This window comes from Durio zibethinus, chromosome 9 (genome assembly GCF_047325235.1).
Source record: "Durio zibethinus cultivar Kanyao isolate XHJ-2024 chromosome 9, ASM4732523v1, whole genome shotgun sequence".
Lineage (NCBI taxonomy): Eukaryota > Viridiplantae > Streptophyta > Magnoliopsida > Malvales > Malvaceae > Durio > Durio zibethinus.
The window spans coordinates 27,239,547-27,262,980 of record NC_143170.1 but is presented as its reverse complement, the minus strand read 5'-3'; the positions used below and the strand labels follow the sequence as shown (position 1 = coordinate 27,262,980).

Here is a 23,434-nt window from a genome sequence, read left to right as displayed (position 1 = left end):
TATCGAATCAAGTTTTCATAAAATTTGATTTCGATCCGATCTCTTTTTTTTTTTTTTAAATCTAATCTGATTTAACTCGAAATTCAATTTTAAAAAACTAAAATTTATAAAATTCGGTCGAGTTTACACCCGACAAATTTTGATATATTTACCATCTCTAGTTTCAGTATTAAAATTAAAAAGGAAAAATAATGCCAAGATCTTATAAATTATATAATAACTAGACAAAATTATCATTGTTCATATGCCATTCAACTCTCTAATATTTCTATTTTATAGTGAAAAAATCAACTATCTCTCTTTTTTTTTTTTTTTTTTTCCCAAAGGTCCATTGTATCCCATTTAGTATCTAATACCAAACAATCACACTTTTCATGACAAATTATTCTTACTTGTGCAATGTTCAATGCAAAATGTGGTAGGTCAATATGTACTAGCTGCTTTTCTTTTCATGTATTCTAAATCATATATGTTATAGAGATTTTTTTGCCAGCTATATATTTGTTTTTTTTTTTTTAATGCACCAATATCAGCCTGGCTGGTTCAATAGATAGCTTGAATTTGTTTTTTTTTTTTTAATTAAATAATATCATTAGTAGTAGTATTTTAATTTAGTTGCATATGTCAAGCAAATAAACTATAATTATTGTATTATATTTAATCAATTATAATTTAAAATTTTATAGAGTCTATCAAAAATTAATATGAAATTCATATTTATAAATTATGAATCCCACATAAAATTTTATTGTAATTGAATAAATTTAGAATTACAATAAAAATTAATGTCATGAGTAGTCAATAAATTATGGTGAAATATTTAATACGGTATTGAATTTTAAAAATATATAATGTAATATTAAAATTATAAATCTATTAATTAATATAATATTTACATTTAATAGAATTAATTTTAAATAATAACATACGATAGACAAATAATTTTTCAAACAAAAATAGATCTAAGTAAGGAGAATGAGACTGCTCCACTAAGATCCTAGAATTCTTTAGGTTTAATATCGAAAAATCTCATAAGTTTTAGAAATTAAAAGTTTTGTTCCACTGAAATTTTTTATGATATTTACCCTCACCAAATTGAGGCTCATAAAAAATTATTATTTATCTAATAATTGAGCAGTTTATATTTTGGGTAGCAAATAATATTATTATAAAATATATATTAACTTTGTGGAAAACAAATAAATAATTTTTAAACTTTATATAGATAATATATAAAGTGTGAATTAAAGAAAATAAAAAAAAAACATCTTTACCTAATATATATATTTTTATTATTGTTTTCATTGTATATAAGAAATAAACAATTTTTATTTCTCATATTATAATGAATAAAAAATGAAATATATTTGTTTATTAAAAATAAATAATAAAATTGAACAATAATTTTTATTTTTTTCATATATTATATCTATTATTTAAAAATTTTTATGCAAATTTTATTAAATTAATATATATGTATATGTATATGTATACATATCTATATATGCCTACGTGAAAAAATAATCTATCTATAATATAATATTGTATGCTAAATTCATGAAGAACCGTATATTTAATTTTAATTATGTAAATGTTGTATTCATAATATAAAAAAAATTATATTTTTTATAGAAAAATTAATTTATATTAACTTACATTTTAATAAAAAATTTAATAAATTAATTAAAATTTTGAATCCGTTCAAATCTCTAAATTATATTTTTATATCACGACAAATAAATTCGATTGTAACTTATCAGAATCCATTTTTGTACCATGCGTAAACTAAAGGCCATTATCAAAAACACATTTAAAACACGACGGTAGTTCATTAACAATATCTTAAAAAACTTAGTCATTTTCCTGACACCGAATCACGGAGCAAGAGAAAATATCGTCTCGTCCACGTCGTCCCTCCCCCACCCCACGCACCACTTGCCTCTTCGACAGACCAAAATTTTCTGACGTCACGCATCCCAATCAAACCGAGATACGTGTCGTCATCTACCGTCCAAGCGTCACGCATCTCCAACCCTACTATTTTTGGAACGGGAAAGCCCATCCCCATTGGCCCACGTGTCCTTTAACTCCCACGATTAACACGTAAGCAGTTAAGCGTGAGACTCGAGACCTACTTGCCTTCGCTCAGCGCCGATAACAGGGACACTCCTTGCCTTCCTATTGGCTCTCCCTTGGGGTCCACTCAACCCTCGTTCCATGCCGCTGGGCCCCACCTAAATGCCACGTTTTGCTTGTCGACTCCCAATATTCACACACGTGTCCTCTCCATTCTCCTTATAACTCGCCACTCTCTCTCCGTCTCCTCACCAGTTAGTGCGCATGAATCGTCCTAACCCTGGACACGCACAGAAAGGCGAAACAGTGTGAGATTTTCACAAGTGAAAAAAAATGGAGGGTAGAGGAGGATGTTGCATAGCGAGATATGCTGCTGCTGGGGTTTACGATATGTCAAAAGTGGATCGGATAATGCTCCGGTTCAGACCGATTGCTCCCAAACCGGCGACCGGTGGCTCGGTTCCAACCAAGGAGAACACTGAGGTTTATTCTAAATCAGGGAGAGGCAAAAGAAGACACTCCAAAGAAAGTAATACTATGAGTTATACAAAGAGGTGCAACCGAAAAAGAAGAGTTTTGAGCGAAGAGAAAATAGTTACTTTGCCGCTTCTTCCTGAAACCCCTGACTGCAAAGACTCGATTTTGAAGGAGGAAAAGGGAGTGGTCCAAAAGGTGATGCCTTTGTGGTTAGGCTTTGGTCAAGCTGATGATAAAAACGGGGGCTTCTACGGCTGTGATGCGTTAGCAGATCGGGCGATGTTGATGGCGCCGAGGAAGGTGAGGGTGCTGGGTTCGTGCGTCACGGTGGAATGCGTGACAGACACGTGGGTAAGTGTGGATGGGCTGGGAAGTACGGACGAAGAGCGGAAGGTTAATCTGGGGAGGGACACGTGTCCTGGCTTTATATCTGATGTGACTGGGAGGGTAACGTGGACCAACGATGCGTACAAGGAAATGGTGGGAGGGGAGACGGTGTGGTTAGTGATGAATCAGAGGCTGCCGATGACAACATACCCGGCGTTTACATGCAGGGTAAGGGTGCAGTACTCTTGTGGGAAGGATACGAGTTCCTTGACTCTGCCTTGCGATGTTTGGAGAATGGACGGCGGTGGATTTGCATGGAGGCTTGATATCAACGCCGCTCTTTTCCTGGGCCGCTAAACAAAAAAAAAAAACCACAATCTTTTAATGCACGACAAGCTTACTATCTACATCCAACTTTGCTTTTGAATTGTGAATAATTTTTATGTAGGGGATTTTCTTGTTCTCTGTCTCTTTCTAATTTTGAGATATAACATTTGTTCATAAGGGATTTAAAAGGAACTGAAAGTACCCATATTTTATGTAATTATTATTATTATTATTGTAGATGGTTTTATTTTATGCCAGTACTTCTTTGTTTACTCTAGTTGTTAACGTTTTGAGGATCTGAAAATGGATTCTGATTGGCCTTTGGCAGTTTCCAGTAGTTATATTATGTTGAGTTTTTCAGTACCCACTTTCTCTCGTTATAGATTTAGTTCAAAGCTAAATCTTACAGAGAAGGGGGAGAGTAGATGAGATAGGATGACAAAGAAACAAGAAAATGGACAAAGAAAACAGGGAAACAGGCAGATGAGAAAAGTATGTGCTTCAAGGACGTTACAGGTGTGAAGTAACAGAGAAGAGGAACATGCAGTTGGACAGGTGGACGAATCTGGGTTTTTATTCTTTGCTTGGTTAGGGCAGGTGTTTATTCTCCATTCTCCAATACTCCTCCAATGGGAGCCTTTCTTTTTCAATGCTACCATTTCTCAGTTCTGACGTACTCACTCGGCAACTCAAATATGCATGACGACATATGCAATAATATTCCTTCGTGCTGTATATCTTTTGGTTTTTGTTTTGTCTCCGACTCTTCCTTCTCACAGCTTTGTCATGTAATCGCACTTTATATGTGTCTACTCAAGTCTTCCAAGGGCTAAGGTCAGGATTGTTGTTGCAGTTAATATTGTTGTTACATTAAAAAAAATGGTTTATAATTAAAAAAAAGTTTAAGTTGAAAAATGAGTGTTAAAAATGTTGTTAAATTAAAAAGTGATAATTTTTTTTAGCTTAACAAAAGAAATTCAACCAGATCTAAAAACAATTACTTTTGAAAGAAGTTAAATTAGATTTAAATAAAATTAAACTGTTCTCCAGAGTTTTCTAAATTATAGCTCATGTAATTTATTAATTTATTTAATATGAAAGGTAAATAATTTATAAATTAGTTTAATAATTATTTTTTGGTACTTATCCAATTGTTCTCATTCAAATATTTAATTTAATAATTAATGCACACATCTAATCATTTTATTTGACCAATATAAATTTTTATAATTTTAATATGCAACATACAAATATTAAACTTTTTTTTTTAATTTAAAGTCATCGATTACGATAAATAAAAATCTAGCATGTGTACATACATTGTATTAACTAGTAGAAAAAGCTTTATATAACGTTTTATTTCTGACGGCTGAATTTACCTGCAATTATTCAGTAGCCAAAGAGGGTATTGATAGAGATTATAATGATTTGATTCGGATTAAATTCGATTTAATTTTTTTAAATATTATATAATATTATAAAAATTAAAAATTTGATTTCAATTGAATTTTTATTTAATTTGAATCTAATCGAATTGAATTATATGATTTGATTTAATTTAGTTTACTTATTTTTAAGTTTTAATTTTATATATTATTTTAATATAAAAATTTAATATCTTTAAGTAGATTTTGATATAAAATTATTATTTTTGTTTTATAAAATTTTTAAAAAATATATAAAAACTAAAAAATTTATAATTCCATTGAGTTTAATATTTTTTTTATTTTTTACCTTTCGATCCAAAATTGAATTCGAACCTAATATATATATATATTTAATATCCGACCTTTATCTGAATTGAATTTAAAAAAATCACTTCAAACCAAATCTAATATTACGATTTTGATTCGATTTTTAAATTTTTTTTATTTTTTTCTCCCCCTTAAGTTCTGCCTTTACTTGTCCTCGGTTCACTTATGCATCAATGCTCTAACGCTAAGATTTTCTTTGATTGGATTCAAACTACAGTGTTTGCAATTATTTTTTTTATTTTTAAATTAAGATTTTCTAATTTAAAAATTAAAATTAAAATTCTCTTCCTAAATAAAAATAATATGTATCCTCATCTAAATTTAAAAAAAAAAAAAAAAGGCGCAGGACTTGGAAATTGCGGGACTGTCCTTTGGAGTTAGAAGGGAGGATTTGATCGGCAAGACCCCGTCCATTCAGATTTTGAAGTTCCAAACGATTCCACAACTGAGTTAAGGTTTTCTGGAGTCCATTATGCTGTCAATCCAGGCCCAATAGCTATCTTATGGGCGGAGTTGTTAATTTGTATTGGTGGAATTAAAATATTATCGAATTTGTTTTTCTTAATATATTAATTATTTTAAATTTAATAAAATGAGATAAATTTTTTAATGATTTTTTTTGCCAAAGAAATAAACATTTCGTTAATAGATATTTTTATTTTTAATTTTTAATTCTTCAATATATTTTTATAAAAAATATAAAAAAATTATCAATTCAAATCTTATAAATTTCATTGCATGAGAATTTTTTTTATACTCACACAAGATTAAATTTTAATATTTAAAATTAAAATTTTAATATTTTATTAATAAATCATTTAAATATAATTATTGAATGAAATAATTTTCAATACACGTGATAAGAGATAATTTTCCTTTTATGTAAAAAAATATATATTGGTTTTTGAATCTTTTGTTACGAAAAGGTGGCAAAAGAATTGGCTGAGCACAGCTCCAAATTGAGCACTCGTGGAAAAAGTAGTATCACGGACAGTAAAAGTCAATGCAGACACGTGGTTGGTAAATGTTCTTTACTTCCCACATTCCCAATAGATTTCTTTACTCGCTGATATTAGTATGCCACCTGTCCTTTACGAGAACCGTTAAAATGTGCTCTTTTGCCTAAGCGAGTAATTTATATTTTTTACTCGAGAGCGTATCTCTTACTGGCTTTTTCTTTCACAATTGGATTTTGTAATCTAGAACTCTGGGAAAGTCATCAAGATTTGTCCGAGAATTATAACAGCCGCCAGATCTAGACCCTGACGGTGGATATGGAAATAAAAACAGTAACCGCTAGATTTCACCAATTAAACGAATCAACGGCTGGGATGAGTTCAATAGCGGCGCTTGAAGTGGCCTTTGGGCCTTTAAGTAGAGAGGTGAGCTCGAACGCTTAGCCCATCAACGATTACAACTTCTCTCTTTCTCTTTCTCTTTCGTTTTCTCTCTCTTTTTGCTCGCGCTGCGAAGCGAAGATTCGACGAGGGAGGGGAGTTCCAGTTTCTCTCTCTAGGGTTTCTAATCGAGAAAATCAACGGCGCTGTTGCGAGATCCAGGTTTCGAAATTGAGATTCTTGTGGGGCTGATTTAGGGTTTTAGCCGCATTTCGTTCTTCCTATCTTCGTTGGATCCGATCTCATTTCTAAAGGGTTATGCTCAAAACGAGCTTAGATTAATTTTTGAATTGATTTTTCTCTTGTAAGTAATGATTCTTTCTTATTTTCTTGAATAGCCAATTCGTTTCAATTATTAGTTCGAAAACGAGGGAAAAAGAAGTTAAATTTGAGCGGCAAACAAAGGGAAGAAAGAATTTTAGGGTTTCTCGAGGTGGCTTCGATTGAGGACTTATCAAGAAAGATCATAATTTTGTGTTTCCTTTGTGAGATATTGATTGGTGTTTTTATTAGGTTTATAATTGAACATTCTACTATTTGACGAATGTGAAGCCTAAGATTTGAGATTGGTGTTTGGTTGGAGTGTAAAGGACAGTTTGGTTAGGTTGAAAATTTCCAATTTTCCCATTTGAATGCTTTTGAGGAGTAAGGAACTGCCCATTTGTGAACTTTTGAAAGAATTTGAATAAATACATAAGAAGTTAACATTTGGAATTCGAGGTTATAACAAACGAATTCAGACTGGGCTTTGATAGAATAAACAGTGGAAGGTTATAAGTATTACTGGGTTGGTTGATATGTGCAGTCATTGGAAGTTAATCTTATGGCACCAGCTATTCCTATAGAATACACAGGACAGAAGGAATACAGAAAGTGTTCATTTTCACAATTGATGCGGAAGTCTAGAGAGCATTTTAAGGGAGGGAATTCTTCTGGTTTTTTCCCTGGTTACCAGCATGTCATTGAGACCATGGGTGAATCAGAGGGCTTTGGGAGCTCTGGACGGGTTGATACAGAGATGACAGCATCAGAGGATTCATATGCACCTAAAAGGAAATGTATAAGTTTGAATTCCGATAGTCATGATAATTTTGGTGTCCCCACACAAGTATTGCCATTGTCTAAGATGTCACGACCTGAGAGAAAGGATTTGGAATTGAGATTAAAAATGGAGCTTGAACAGGTTCGAGTGCTACAGAAGAAAGTTGCTTCTTTGGGCTCATCTGTGGGATCCAGTTTTGTTGTTTTATCACCGTCTACTGATAACAGGAGTTGCAGTGATGGGAAGAAGAGGCCTCCACTTGAGAATTTTAACCGGTCGGTAGAAGTATTGAGTTTGCAAGCGAAGAAACGGCCTCTTGGAGGACGTAATGGAGCCCGCCCAAAAAAGAGCACATCCACTCGTCTTGAACAGAAACCAACTGTGGCAGTGAATAATTCAAATACTTATTTGATGAAGCAGTGTGAGACTTTGCTTAACCGTTTGATGCAACATAATTATGGTTGGGTTTTTAACAACCCTGTTGATGCTGTAAAGTTGAACATTCCGGATTATTTCACTGTCATTAAGCACCCTATGGATTTGGGCACTGTGAAGAAGAAGATAGCTTCAGGGCAGTATTCGAGTCCATCAGACTTTGCTGTTGATGTTCGCCTTACATTCTCAAATGCAATGACATATAACCCACCTGGAAATGATGTACACTGCATGGCCGAGACACTAAGTAAATATTTTGAAGTAAGATGGAAAGCAATAGAAAAGAAGCTTCCCGTAACCATGCATGTTGATGCTGTGCCTATAGAAGTTGAAACAAATAGTGACATTTTACCTTTGAAAAAGAACAAAATAAACCCGAAAGACACTATGGTTGGGCCAGAGCCCGTTAGACAGATCATGACCAATCAGCAAAAGCAGTATTTGAGCACAGAATTAGAGTCTTTGTTGGGTGAATTGCCCGAAAACATTGTTGACTTCCTTAAAGAACATAGTTCTACCGAAGGTCAAATGAGTGAGGATGAGATTGAGATTGATATTGATGCTCTCAGTGATGAAACCTTGTTCAAATTGCGAAAACTTTTGGATGATTATTTGCTGGAGAAGCAGAAAAACCAGGCAAAAGCTGAGCCCTGTGAAATGGAGGTATTCCTATGTCTCTCTCTCTCTCTTATATCTTGGTGCTTTTTCTATCCAGAATGCAATATTGGCATTGATTATTTTGCTTTTTCTTTTCCCTTGTAGTTTCTTAATGAGTCAGGGTTTAGCAACTCATCCATGCAGCCATGTAAAGGTAATTTACTTCTCATCTGTGCGTTGCTGGTTTATTTACCGATAGCAAGGTAGTAAACCAAATCATCACAGAAACCGATTTTTTTTCACTTTCTTCTTAGGTAATGATCAAGTTGATGAGGTCGTAGATATAGTTGGTGGCAATGATCCTTCCACTTCTGGCTACCCTCCTGTAGAAATAGAGAAGGATTTAACCCATAGAAACAGTAGATGCCGTAGTTCCAGTAGCTCCAGCAGTGAATCAGGTTCTTCTTCTAGTGGTTTGTACATGTTTATTTATTCTGCCTCAGATATCCTTTTTTGAGCAATTGCATTGTGCATGAGCACGCTCTAACTGTTTTATCATCAAATAAAACTTTAATAGGAAATATTTAACTCTTTTAATCTGGAAAATATGTTGGGTTAGGATCTGGGTGCTGTTATGTATTAAAAGTTTGTGGTTTTATGTGAAAGTTATCTCTAACAAAGAGTTCTGTTGTTATGTTCTTGTTTATGTTGAGCTTTTTCACAATTTACAGATCATAGTTTGCCAACTGTTTTCTAGTTTGAAATTGTTGTCTGATGCTTTTTATTGTTGTTGATTGGTTAATAAAATGTTTTCATGGTTTTGATTTGCTACTCTATGCTGTCATTTGATTTCTACTCGGTTCTCCAACTTGTAGTGAAGGGCAGAAGGCTGTTTATGTAGTTCTGATATCTGTCCTAACATGTTGAAGACAAAAATTTAAGTTTAATCTTTAGGGTTGACTTTTGAGTTTTGAAAATGACTCCCATTACAACTCTAGGTGGAACGTTTTTCATTGATGGAATTGAATCTTTAAGTAATCCTACTTTTACAAAAGTTAATTCTACTCATTTAATGCTATTCAATTATGCTTTGCCATAGTTTGTGTTTCTTTTACTTCCATCTGCATTTTGTCCCTGCCGTGTTTAGGTAACTTTGGTTGTCTTGATTTTAGAGTAGGCTGAGACTTCTCAGATGAGTGTTGGAACTTGGTGGGGGCGTGGGGCATCATATATGAGCTGAAAAAAAAAAAAAAGAAAAGGGAATATTTTTAGTGTAAGAGGTCATCTTTGTTTATGATATAAGGTTGAGTAATTTTCACCTTGTGATTTTGACTGTTGAACTCTTACTATTAAGCATGGAATTTATTATCTTAGGTCTTCATTGGAATATGTACCAATGGGGCTCCAGATGGTTTCTTGTTCACTGGTTTTGAGAGTAGAGTTTATTAATTAGACCCATTTTGTTAATTACTTTTGCTTGATGAGATTTGTTGCCTAGTTTCTACTTCATGTTCATTGATGATGTAACTAAAATTGGGGGGCCATCTTAATCAAGCCATAAAAATCACATATATGTTTGGTTTGCTTACTTACTTTAATCTCTTAATTCTGTATTGGCATCAGTAAATTGAAAAAGACTTCTAGCCTTTTGCGTATTATTTTGACTGCAAATCAAACCTGCTTCACAGCAACTGTAAACTTGTGTTGTTTCTTTTAAAAGTCAATCATTTTCATTGGATATATTTCTTTTCAGATTCAGATTCTGGTAGTGAATCAGATGCTGCTAAAGCTTCACTTCCTGTTAGTTCTATGAAGGTATCTCTATATCTTGATAATTTGTAAATTGAGTGTTTTAGTGAATTGAAGACAAATGTGCACCTTTTTGTCTCCAGTGGGTGTGTTTGAGACATAGTGTATCACAGTTCTAAGGTTTATCTTTCCCCTCCCTATATGGTAGGAAAATTTGGATTCAGGAACAAATGTGGACTTAAAGAACGGCAGTTTAGCTGTTTTTGATGATGCAAATCGTAAGTTTCTCATTTTTGTATATCTGCACTATGCACGCCTGCTGAAAAATCTGTCTTGGGTCTCTATTAAAAAAAAGTCATATTCTTCTGTGCTCATACAGAGTCTTTAAACGAGTTCGGTCAAGTTGAGTTGAACTCTCATGATAAGCCTAGTGCTGTTGAGGTAGAAGGCCACCAAGAGGGTAAGCATAATAATTAAGAAGGCTCTGTACTGTTACTCTTGGGGATCATCTCACCGATAATGCTGTAATATTATAGAGGATAGTGCTCCATCTGAGAGGCAAGTCTCCCCTGAAAAGCTCTATCGTGCAGCTTTTTTGAGGAATCGTTTTGCTGACACCATACTTAAAGCTCGAGAAAAGGCACTTGAAAAGGTTAGTGCAGTAGCCTAATTCAGTTTTTCTTGGATGTGTGTAGATGCAATATGGTCAATGACTCAAAGTTTAACTCTGACTAACCAATCAATTAATTATAACTTGATTGAGCACAGGGTGAGAAGGGTGATCCGGAGAAACTGCGGATGGAGAGGGAGGAACTTGAAAGGCGGCAGAGAGAAGGTTTAGACTTTATATCATTGATGATTTTTTGTCTGGATTAATGTTCCTTTGGTTGAAAAGAAAATGTAGAATATTTTTTTCCTGAATATCTGAAGCTCTATGGTTCTTTTTTTCTTTACTCTGTTATCAGAAAAGGCACGGTTGCAAGCAGCGGCCAAGGCTGCTGAAGAGGCTAGGAGAAAAGCTGAAGCAGACGCTGCTGCTGAAGCCAAAAGGAAGAGGGAGGAGGACAGAGAAGCTGCACGTCAGGCACTTTTAAAGGTAAATTGGGATATCATTTTTATGTGGCAGAAGTGGTGTGCCATTGTCTTAATGCTACTAAAAAGTTTATGCTCTTTGCAGATGGAGAAGACGGTGGATATCAATGAGAACAGTCAATTTATGGAAGATCTGGAAATGCTTAGGACCACCGACGACGAAAATTTGCCCAATTTTATTGAGGAGACAAGCCCAGGTCATTCTCAAAATGGGTTAGGAAGTTTCAAACTCCAGGGGAGAAGTAATCCCCTCGAACAACTAGGATTATACATGAAGGCAGATGATGAATATGAAGAAGATGAACCTCCCCAAAGTGCTCCGGAGCCAGTAAATGATGTAGAGGAAGGAGAAATTGATTGATTGTTTTCACCATGTGCTTGTCGAGTGAAATTTATGTGCGGTTGTGCGAAATTTTGCATGATCGGACATCGAGCACTGTATGTTGCTCCCTTTTGTCACCATAAGCAATCCATCGGAAGAAATGTAAGTGATAGAACAGTTCCAAATTTTTTAGTGGACTTATTTGTTTTTGTTCGCTTAGTAGGTTTGCTTTGGGTTAAGTGGGCTTTATTTTCTCATGGGCTAACTCCTGGGTTTATGAAGCTTGTATATATAGGAATTATTTTTTATGTTTGGAGATTAGATTTGTATTAATTACATCTTTGATGCTGATAATTTTCAGTTTATACAACTGAGATGTCAAACCCTTATTGAGTATTGTTATTTGGGTTATTTGTTTTACATCATGTTGTGGGAAATTAAGTTCGAAATTTTCTTGCCAAATTGGTTAGTTTCGAATGGTCTTTTGGCATTGATTGACTTGCTGCTGCTGTGCTGTGTGTGAAAATTTGATCTCCTGTCATTGATTGAGCCCCATCAGGTCTTACCTGTACACTATAATCAATTATTATACAAGAATGATCCTTCACTAACGTTAGTTCTCAAACATTCCCTCATCTGATATACTAGAAGATTCAGTCCCATTAACAAGAGGTTGATTTGGGAACTCAAAACTGCACTCACTCAGAATTCTGTAATCAAAATCGTCATCATTTCCTTGCTCTCTTTTCAGCTTCATCATCTTCCTTATGCATTGTTTCCTTTGAACGAGCTTCTCTTCGCATTTTCTGCTTGATGGCATCATCATAAGACATTTCATACCATACGGTTCCCTTTCCCACAATGGACTTCTTGTGGGCATCTGTCATCCGCTCTTTTGTTTGCTCCTTTCGGAGTTCTTGGGTTCTCCCCAGTAGTCATATCCATACAAGGGATTTGAAGGATCATATTGATCCTTCCTAAAATAACTGCGAGGTTTATAATTTATATCTTCCTGGCTCTTCCAATGGCTAACCAAGAGCTTGGCGGCTGTGAAAAAATCAGGGGTTCAGTAGAAATTATGACACACAAAGCATAGACATGCTTTTGCACACAGCCTGGCAGGCCTAGATAATGGTAAATACGAGGCAATGCAGAACGAACCAGAAGGAAACGGACATCGGACTTGGAGTTGTCAACACAACTTTTTCATGAACCCAATATGCCTTGTTCATAGATATATTTAAGAACAGAAGACTGTCCACCTTTCACATAAACTACCAAGTCTTAGGTGGTAAAAAGAAATTTCTGTTAAGATTAGAGCAAAACTTCAAAAAAGATCAAGAATAGAGGTTGCAAACAGGCAAGGAATAATTACCTCACGGCCAGCTAAGCCAGCTTCCAAATCAACTTCTCAAACACTTGTTTTCTGTCAAGACATATAACCATTAGCAGGTAGATATAGGCAGATAGCTTAGTGAGTATCAAAATGACAAAAAAAAGGCTCACCAGAATCATTTTTGGTAGTAGGCTTTTCCTCTAGTATGTTTTGGTGTATTGAACATTGTTTTCTTCATCATAATCCTTGTCATCAGTTAATTCTGACAACTTTTAACCTTTGTATTTCTCGGGATTTGCCTCCAAATCATCGAAAACCATTTGCTCAGCAAATCTGCCACAGCTGCATAACAGACAAAAATGGATCTAGTGAAAGGAATTATCATTTTCTGTTTACAGAGGAAGTGGTCAGCCAAGGAACAACCATTGTTAACAAGGCTATTTACAAATAGTCACCAGAAAGTGCATCAGCTCTTGGAATGCCCCCATCCATGGCATACACTGATGCACATGTATGAACAAACTATTGGGAAGCAGCATATTAGCCAGAGATTTAGCCCATTGCTAACAAAATTAAGTTTGAGTCCTACCAAAAAGAGGAAAGAAGATGCATTCATATCTAAATTACCAATTATCGACAAAGATATTGCTGCAAATTACCTTATCAACATAAGGGTGATTTGCCAACAATGGCTCCTCTTCTGGTTTCGCTGCTGGATCTTTTCTAGGAACAGGAGGTCTTCTACAATCACACTGCAAAGGGAACAAAAAGAAAATTAAAGCATAATCATGGTAGAAATTTGAAATTCAAAATAATGAATAGAACAATCTGTAAGCAAAATCACTAGGAGAAACTAAATATCTCTGTTGCATTAACTTTTGAAATCATATTTTAATTAAATAACCAGAACAACCAGCTTCAGGATGGTAGAATAGAAGGTGTATTCCCCACCCTTCAACAAACAAACTAGACAGCAAAACCAACAATAGAGGACTGAGCATCCACATGTCTGCTTCCTGTTGAACAATCTAGAGGAAATCAAAGAACTTATGTAACAAGGAATACATCTATAAAATGAGCATCCATAATCCTGAAAAAGACTAAACGCCAAACAAATTAGGATAGAACATGTTGAAGTTAAGGAAAATCAAAGATTTTCTACCACGTTGACACCACAAAAAAAATAAATATATACTTGTTACACATAAATCAATTGGTCAACGTCAAAACTTGATCAATCCAGTTAAAATTTTGAATTGTTCAGATGAAACATGCCTAAACAATCACGTCACCTCTCTATGGAGATTGCCTTTCACCAAATGAAGAATTCGCTTAAGACCCTATCAATAACTTGTCAAGACAATACTTCATATTTAACTAACTAAAATTTTATTTATTTGAAATCATTAAATACAGTCCATACTTATTTAAGATCATTAAATGTAATTCTCATCTATTCACGTTATCCTTTTGAATTTTCACACAAATATCTTATCAACTGTTAATTATTTCAATCAAATTATCACTTTAATCTCACGTAAAAAGTAATTAAGAAACCAAATATTCAATATAACACAAAACTAGACCTAATATTCATTGACTTTTCTCTTTGAAAGCTTATCTCGTACACTTCACCATCTGCATCTTCCTTACTTCCTAATCCAATCTTAATATCTTATTGACTTAAGTATTAAATAGCGCCCTAAAATAATAACTTTAGCATCCCTGATCGTGTTTTTTTTAGCTACAGATCATAATTATCTTTCCTTTCAACCTCGCTTTTTTCATTCTAACTAAGACATCCAAAAACATCATCAACAATATTCAATTTCTTTCACATTCTGTTCTTCTAATCATCGTGGGGACAACACCTCGATGGTTTCGAATCCTTAAATCCAAATTAAAAAACCCAGCACAGAAACTCATTAGCATGTCTCCCTTGGATGCTACAGAAAAATGTCAGCCAAGTTCTCAAGTTAAAATTGTTCCTCCGCTAATCAGCAGAATTCATTTCCATCAAAATTCATGATCAACTTCACACGCTTTAAAAGCATCAAATGTCAATTAATAAATATAATACGATAACATAACATAAAAATAATATAAATAAAAAATATAAAAATAATATAATTTAAAATTTTAATAAAAATTATAAATAAATTTATCAAAACAAAATTATATATTACATATTTTTATGTCGAAACGTAATTTTTATATAAAATATAATAATAATACATAAATTATAAATGTTTTATAATAATGAACAAACATACAAATTACCTCATCTACTTCTAAGATTTAGAATACTAATTTACTTAAATGCCTGCTTATAAGACTCGTCTTCCAATCTATACTTACTATCATCAACCCATTCTTTATATTGCTTAAGAAACACTGTATCTCACTAAACCCATATCTGATTCACCATTTATCATCTCCTTCTCCAGTTTCTCCAAATCCACTCTCACCGTTTGTAAACTATGCGCTTCCCTCATAAACTCCAGCACTTCTCTATCCAATTCCCATTGTCTCGGCGGCCAATCTCGAGAAGGCACGTGTCTCAACGCCAATGGCCCTGCCCACAACGTCCCCTTCTGTCTCAAACTGCTTCCGGTACCATTCATTCTCCGTAATCCGCATTTCTTTAATTCTTTTAAGCCTATAAGAAGGTTTTAGTATTTAAAAACCAGCCATCATCATATTATTTATTTTTACGTTAATATTTAAATAAAAATTAAGAATATAAAAATAAATATTTTTTATTTAAAATTTAAAAAAATAAAAAAATAAAAACAAAAAGGGAAAAAATAGAAAAAAAATTTTATTAAGAAAATAATAGTTGAGATGGCATTATTAGGTATTTATATCGTATCAATCACTTAATAGATATTAATAGTGTGAAGTATTAAAATATTTAATAAAATAAAATTTGAAATATTAAAATAAAAATTTTATTATTTTTAAATATTAAATTGATAAAAAATGTAAAACACAAAACAATTTTACTAATTAGCCCACATGAAAACAATAGCACCCAAAGCAACCACAAAACGATGGGATTGAAACTGGGAAAGACGAGAGAGGATAAAGTAAAAAGGTTTTCTTTTTTTTTTTCCTAGGCCTTCCGTGTATGATAATATCTTTGAGTTTCGATTAATTTAAAATCAAATTAAATTAAATCTTATAAATAAATATTTTTTTTTTATTTTTTCATTCACAAAATTTAAAATAGGAAACTTGCTAAAAAGCCGATCTCTTTAATTACGAAAGAATAGGCATTGGTTCTGATGTTTTTGCCGTTTGCTTTCATAGATCTTCTTCAATGACTTTCAACCTGTTGACTTTTAAATTTTTATGCTTTTGATCTCAAGAGTCATGGGGGAAATTGATTTTCAATATGAAAATATTTAAAAACAAATTAAATTTAATGGAAATAATTTTTAAATTAATAATTTAAAAAGATTTGATCTTTTATTTCACCAACTTTAGAAATTTTCATAATTTTAAAAATTTTCCAATTTAAATTTTATAAATTACATAATTTTAACCACCTTACATATAAAAAAAATAGATTATCACCTGCCCACCCTCATTGGCACACCATATCAAGTTACTTTATAGTTATATTATATATTACATAATTTTAGCTATCTTATGAAAATAAATTATTTACATAAACACATCTTATTCGATAATTTTATAGTTTGTCAAATTATAAAGTGATAAAATTACATAATGTTAAATTAAAAATTTTTTATATTTTTTTTAATTATTGATAATTTATATAAAAATGATAAGAAAAAAAGAATATTTTTTAGAATCTAAGGCTTTGTCTGATAAAAAAGATGGAAAAGGATAAGAATAAAAAACATGTTAATCTAATATTTAAAATTTATAACCATTTTCTTATTTTGTAATTCAATTATTAAATTAATAAATTTTTCATTATCATCACTTCTCGTTCTTCTTACCAAGCATAGCTTAAACGAACATCCGGTTACAAAGCAGAAGACCACCTGAACTAATTCTATGTCGTTGGCTCCATATTTCAAGGTGAAAAGCTTCGTTGCTGTTGTCGTTGAGATAATCAGCTACATCGAACTGCATCTTATTGGTTCCATTTGAAGAAAAATGGCTTTGATAACTTCCAGATTCTCCAAATTTAGTTCCTGTAACTTCTCCAGTACTTACTGAAGGACAACCAGCCAAAGCTGGGCTCCAACTCTCTCGGCTCCTGGTAAATTGATTGCTTAGGTCTAGCGCAGAGGGTGCTTCCTATTGTCAATAGAGATGAGTTCAACATTACATAATCAGCAAACTTTACGTACGTTAATGACTAAGAAATAGGAAGCAAACATCGCGATTAGCAGGTAGATTACCTGAGAAAGATTGCATTTACTCTGGTGCGATAATGGAGATGCATCATTAGAAGTCTCCCACTGTAACCAAGGTAGCATTACACCATCCATTTCAACAGGGACAGATTTAAATACTGGTCGACTCTGGAAAGTTGGTGTCTTTGTTATTCCCCCTATACTTGAACTAGTATCACTCCTGTCTCCATCAAATGATGAAATATCTGTATCTTCAACGTTCGAGATGAAATCTTCAATATATTTTTCAGCCTCCTCGGTCAATTGCCTGGACATGCTATTTCTGTCATTGCTTCTCTGGGAAGCAATTCGTATAAATTGGTTAAACAATCAAAAGAAATATCAGTCACCTTTCTTACATCAAAGAACATAAGAATAAAATGGATTTTAACAAAAATAAAAGGCGAGGACTTGAAAATAACCGAAGAGGGTACAAAGTCCAGCATTATTGCAGTGAGTGTAAAGGAAGTTGTACCTTTGTAGCTCGCAAAGGTTTCTGAAAAATAGGGTTCTTTGGTTCAGGAAGAAATTCTTTGACAATTTTAGAGAGCTCTCTCCCATGCTGCTCCTCCAACATAATCTCAGCTAAATCTTGACTATGCTTCTCTGACTATCAAATCAAAACATGAGGCATCAATTAGGGAAATAAATAGCATCAAAGCAATTAATGTAGATTAACAATCATCAGCTCATTAAGCATAAACCCAAAACCATGTTAATAACTTATTAGCATGAAAAGTACTACAGAGAGTTATCTTTTTTCATCAAAAGCAACTTAAATGTGAGCTTATTTTTGGTTCCCAATATAAAGCAAAAAACTAGAAGAAACATCAGTTCAGGATTATCATGAATGAACGTATTAAGTCAAACCAAACCAATAAATCTTCAACAACAACAACAAAATTCTGCAAAGTGCACTGTATAAATAGTTTAAGACTAAAGAGGCCACATGCACACGCAACTAGCAATCCTGCTGCACATAGAGAAAACAGAAAGAAAAGGATTAAAAGTATTTATTAGTTCATTCAAAGACTTTCCAAATGTGCCATACCAGTAACCATAATCATTACTTAAATGGTAAGTATTGCACCATAGAATGGTTATGATATGATATTACACCTTTTCCAATTTTGTTGTGTACTTTCTTCTAATTGTAGAAACAGCCTGGATAGCATCAAAATTGACAGGCTGCAAACGATCATCACTTGCTATGCCGGAATTTGTTTTCACCATTGACTGCATAAACCATAAGGCCATCCAACAAGTTTAGCGGTCAAAATTTATGAAGCAAATTCTGCTCATGTAGGAGAAAATAAAGCATTAAGCATGTTGACAGAACATAGAATTACAAACTTGTTCAAGTTGTGTCTTGATCTCTTCCACAGCATGTCTAAGCTCTTTTCGCATTGCGGCATACAACCCACCATTCACATCATCCACAATTGGATGCTCTCCCTAATGGGTAAAAGTGACAGATTTAGCTAAACATCTTCCCAGTGGTTATTATATAATTTTGAACTTTTAAAAGAGAAAACTAACCTTTTTCTGCGCATAAACCGTTCGTATTGTCCTCTCCATTCCATTTTTATCAAAAACAGCATCCCTCCCTTCATCATCAGTTAAAGCAGCAGAGTGGCTCTGATTCCATACATGTATAAATTTCATTAAGCTTATGAAACAAATTTGACAAAAATGAGTTTGAAAGATGCTAACAGATATCCAGGTATAGTGAGGATTAACCCAACCACTAAATAGCATCCTTATATAAAAATTCCACTAACTAAGTGGTGATAATAAAAGTTAGAACTATAATTTTCCAGGAGATAGATAATGCTTACAGAGTAGTCATCATGAGACTTTAAGTCCTTTTGGCTGAGAGACTTTCTCAGGCCTTGTCTATTATTTGAAGCTGTTGGGTTATGAGTGGAGGATATCTGATTGTTTCCACCAATGGAACTTCTCATACTAGCACGATTGCTTGAGTTCTGTGAAAGATCTAGATCACTCTGCCATATTTAGGAACAAGGAATTTATGCAAATCAACAAATTAGTGTTTTGATTATTTTTCTTAGTATGATGAAAAAACAACAGGTTTAATTAAAGCCAAACATACCATTCAAGTTGATCAATTGCAGTAGTAATTACTATCTATCATCAATGATACTTCATCTTTAATATAGGTAAAAGAAAATAAACATATTTGACTAATCGTGCAAAACTTCCAAAGGTCCTCATTTACTTTCTTCAAATGCAAAGCAAAACTACCCAGGCAGATAAAAGATTATCTACTATTTAAGTAAAGGAAATTGATTAGTCATCTAAATCATAAAAATCCAGAAAACAAATGCCAATGAATGAACTTAAACTTATAGTTCCGGAACATAAACTTGGCAAGGACACTTACTATACCACAAAGAGTTTGATAGTTATTGAATACTTAAAAATGAAGCCAGAAGTCCTTACAAAATAATCCCACATTATTCTCATTTTCGCCAATGTATTTAAACTTCAACCAAGAAATGCCATTAAGGAGATGTTACAAGTGCATGCTCTAGATGAGAAAAGTTTTTACTTGGCTTGTCCGCATAAATTGATATTTGAGTCCAAGTTAAGCAAAACAAGCAGGCGGATAGCGAAGTCCAGTCGCTGGATGATGTCTCGTTACAACGTCCAAATTTATACAACAAGACTAGACCACTAAGCATTTACACGACCAAACATTCTAATATGACTAAAGAATTCTTCTAAATAATGAGTTCGCACATAAGGTGTAAATGATATATTAATGCTCGCAAGTTATTTAGGCTTGACTTAGATAAAACTGGAATTCAACTCTATCATTATTGAGTTGAGAAATTCGGCTTATCGAGTAAGTCAAGTTCGAGCTTCTTAATATCCAACTCGAGTAACTCATAAATCTAATCGAGCTTTTATATTTTAATATATATTTTAATTATTTTATTAAAAATTACTGTTTTACTTATACATACATACATACATACATATATATATATATATATACACACACACACACACACACACACACACATATATATATATATATATATATATATATATGAATTCAAGCTTGAGCTTGAGTTTGTATATAAATAATTGAGCTTGAAATCGAGTATGGGAATCAGCTCATTTCTTTATTTGATATACAAGTCTAATCAAGTGAACTCAATTTTTATCTCTGGAGCTCAAACTTGATCAGCTTCCAGCAGCTTGATTACACCCCTATTCGCGCGTAAGAATAAAAACAATAGTAATGAAGAAGATGATGATAACAATATTACCTCGGAATCGCTGATTTGATACCGAACAGCCGAGACCGATCTTCTCCTACTGGAGTTAGCAGTGTCCGAAGTTAACCTTCCTCCACCACCACTGTTTACAAAACTACCCCTAGATCCTTGCCTGGACACTGACCGTCCTCTTCTCTGAGTCAGACTCTCTCCTACTCCTTTTCCTCCTTCACCATTACGGGGGATGACGCCACCATTCCGGGAAGCAGAGCGTCCCCTGAGGGAGGAGCCAAAGAGCTCGATGGTGAGATCGTCGAGACTAATCTCCGGGAACCCCGATCCCCTGACGGTATTGACGAACCTCCCCCTGCTTCTCGGAGCCGGAGTAGGCTCATCATTGTCGTGGTCAGCCCCGGGAAGCCGGCGAGAGAATCTGCTGAGACTCCTGGCGCGACGGTGGACGGAGGACCGATTGGAGGAAGAAGAGTCACCTGGTGAGTTGGCGACCGAAGTTCTCTTGGTCGTTGACTTGAGAGCTGAAGTTGCCATTGAAAAAAAATATAAGGTTGGATGAAATTAATATAGGAGGAGTGTTCGAACATGGAATTTATTAGGGATTTAGAGAGGTAATCATTTGGGGCATTTAATTTTGAATCGGAAAATCTAAAACGTAAAAAAAAAAAAAAGAGGGAAATGGGGGTTGAATTAGTGACAGAGTGAATACAGCTCAAGGAGGAGCGTTTTTGAAAAAATGCGAACATTACAGATCGATATTTCGTGGGGAATTTGAATTATGGAACGGTTTAACGTATACCATTAGCTGATATGTAAGCCAATGGGAATTAGTATTAGAATTTAGCTGTGTTTTTTTCTTCTTTTAAGCAGTCCATGGACACGCGAGTTTTACGATTTTATTCTTTGTTTGAATAGGTACGGTTAGAAATGTAATTGATATAATTTGAGTTGAAATAGTATTAAGTTCTTATTTTAATTTGATTTTAAATTTGAAATTTAAATTTGAATTTGAATTTGATTAAATTATTTTTAATTTGAATTCGGGATAAAAATTAAATTATTTGAGCTCACTCAATTAATATATAAAAATAAGATTGATTCTTATAGTTTATAAAAATTTAATTATTTGTATTTGAGTTTAAATTTGAATTTGAGATATTTTAATAATTAAAATATATTAAAATATAAAAATTTTATAAATTTGTGAGTAATTCGAATTGAATATAAAAATATTCAAATTTAATTCAATCGATAAATCAAATTATTCGAACTTGAATTCGATTCGATAATAATAAAATCAAATTTAAATTTTATTTGAATTAAATTTAAATAATTTATGAACAATAATATATCATTTACATTTTTAAATACGACAATGATATCTGAAAAACCAATCAGAGCTTCATTTGAATTTAGAAGCAGTTTCAATTAGGCACGATTAGAGCCACAAATTGCATTATTATTGCATTTGGATGGCAATTTTTCAATGCTTCTTCGCACTGCAGTACCAGTTACACACTAAGAATAAGAATTTATTTAAATGGATAGTGAAATTAATTTTAATAAAATTAAAAAAAATAATTATTATAATTATAATTATGATTGAAAACATTTTACTATAATTATAATTAAAAAATTTTATAAAAATATTTATATTAAATAAATCATACTAAAATTAACATTTAAATTTAATTATTGATATAATTAGTTCTAATGCACCACACCGCAGTTGCAATGGAATCAAAATGTACACTGGACCTTTACGGGTCCAATGAAAAATTGTGGAGTTTAGTTCTTAAGTATTTTCATTTGTAACCCTTTTTTTTGTTTTTTGTTTTATTTTATTTTATTTTTATTTAAAAGTTAGGAAATAATTTCTTTCTAGATAAAATAATTATTTAACATATAAATAATTTAAAAATTGCAAAGTAATTTTTAATAATTTAATATAAAAATAAAATTTACTATTATATAATAAATTAATAAATTTATTATATAAAAACATTAAATATATTTTAATTATTTATTAACAAAAATATTATTTGATATAAAAATAATTTAATAACTTTTTAAAATAATTTATTAATTTTATAAATATTAACTAATTTAAAATTTATATTACGTGTAATTTTTAATCTAATATTCTTAATGATCATTTTTTTTACTATAATTTATCTCATCACCATCGTCGTTTTTGTATCCAGACATATATCTCACTACTATTTTTAATTTCACTAAAATTAATCTCATCGTTTATCTAAATAGACCCTATGGATGATAAATATACTCAAATTTGTTAGGTTTTGATTTGATTTGATTTTTTAAGATTGATTTTTTTAATTAGATTTTGGATCGGATTGAACTTAAAAAAAAAAATCAAAATCGAGTTTTAAGTAATTTCGTTTTGACCAAACTCAATATATATATATGTTATTTATTTAATTTTATATTTATATATGTATTATATTAATAAAACTATTATTATATTTTTAATTTAAGATATTAACTTAATAAAAATATTATATTTATATATAATTAAAATGTAATTTTTATTAAAAATAATATTTTATAAATATTATATTAAATTAAAATTACTAAATTAATTTTGAATTGAATCAATTATAATTTCATATATATATATATATATGTGTGAATTAGATTGAATGTATAAATAATATTTTAATATCAAATCCAATCAAAATCAAATATATATTTTATGATGTTTTTCGTTCTAACGCAATCCATTGCCATCCATTAAAATCAATCTTATTATGCAAATATTTAGCTCTCATTTAGATTTCATCTACTTTCGAAAGAAATTCAAGGGAGGATTTTGCCTTCAACTACAAACGATTCATTTGATCTTA

General features: G+C 32.3%; 3 protein-coding genes and 1 pseudogene across 8 annotated transcripts; 2 read left to right on the top strand and 2 right to left on the bottom strand.

Annotated features, from left to right (window-relative positions):
- The first annotated feature begins 2,308 nt into the window (after positions 1-2,308).
- On the top strand, positions 2,309-3,479 carry LOC111313706 (uncharacterized). The gene has a single exon (XM_022914395.2). It carries the CDS (start codon positions 2,410-2,412, stop codon positions 3,235-3,237), a length of 828 nt encoding a protein of 275 aa, XP_022770130.2. The 5' UTR covers positions 2,309-2,409; the 3' UTR covers positions 3,238-3,479.
- A 2,885-nt stretch (positions 3,480-6,364) lies between these two features.
- On the top strand, positions 6,365-12,015 carry LOC111313680 (transcription factor GTE10-like). Of its 6 annotated transcripts, none has more exons than XM_089766072.1 (10): positions 6,365-8,498; positions 8,598-8,646; positions 8,747-8,890; positions 10,186-10,247; positions 10,390-10,459; positions 10,561-10,641; positions 10,718-10,833; positions 10,950-11,016; positions 11,147-11,277; positions 11,359-12,015. In XM_089766072.1, the coding sequence occupies exons 1-10, from the start codon at positions 7,182-7,184 to the stop codon at positions 11,632-11,634; spliced, it is 2,313 nt and encodes a 770-aa protein (XP_089622198.1). In that variant the 5' UTR covers positions 6,365-7,181; the 3' UTR covers positions 11,635-12,015. The 6 variants fall into 6 exon arrangements, with proteins under 6 accessions (XP_089622198.1, XP_089622197.1, XP_022770110.1 ...); XM_089766071.1 differs by having other exon boundaries at positions 10,537-10,641; XM_022914375.2 differs by having other exon boundaries at positions 8,747-8,905.
- A 496-nt stretch (positions 12,016-12,511) lies between these two features.
- Positions 12,512-15,555, bottom strand: LOC111303778 (protein PLASTID TRANSCRIPTIONALLY ACTIVE 10-like; annotated as a pseudogene).
- Positions 15,556-16,815: 1,260 nt separating this feature from the next.
- On the bottom strand, positions 16,816-21,345 carry LOC111303769 (uncharacterized). Its single transcript, XM_089766075.1, has 8 exons — positions 20,604-21,345; positions 19,143-19,310; positions 18,844-18,942; positions 18,658-18,759; positions 18,424-18,540; positions 17,780-17,914; positions 17,311-17,601; positions 16,816-17,206 (listed from the first exon to the last, which is right to left on the bottom strand). The coding sequence occupies exons 1-8, from the start codon at positions 21,099-21,101 to the stop codon at positions 16,913-16,915; spliced, it is 1,704 nt and encodes a 567-aa protein (XP_089622201.1). The 5' UTR covers positions 21,102-21,345; the 3' UTR covers positions 16,816-16,912.
- Positions 21,346-23,434: the final 2,089 nt, after the last annotated feature.

Coding starts and splice junctions, on each gene's coding strand:
- LOC111313706 (XM_022914395.2), top strand. CDS start 2,410: ATGGAGGGTAGAGGAGGATGTTGCATAGCGAGATATGCTGCTGCTGGG.
- LOC111313680 (XM_089766070.1), top strand. CDS start 7,182: ATGGCACCAGCTATTCCTATAGAATACACAGGACAGAAGGAATACAGA. Junction 10,460..10,536: donor TGTTTTTGATGATGCAAATC/GTAAGTTTCTCA, acceptor ATTAAAAAAAAG/TCATATTCTTCTGTGCTCAT. Junction 11,017..11,146: donor TGAAAGGCGGCAGAGAGAAG/GTTTAGACTTTA, acceptor CTCTGTTATCAG/AAAAGGCACGGTTGCAAGCA.
- LOC111303769 (XM_089766075.1), bottom strand. CDS start 21,101: ATGGCAACTTCAGCTCTCAAGTCAACGACCAAGAGAACTTCGGTCGCC. Junction 17,915..18,423: donor ACACAACAAAATTGGAAAAG/GTGTAATATCAT, acceptor TTGATTTGATAG/TCAGAGAAGCATAGTCAAGA. Junction 17,207..17,310: donor GTAAATGCAATCTTTCTCAG/GTAATCTACCTG, acceptor TATTGACAATAG/GAAGCACCCTCTGCGCTAGA.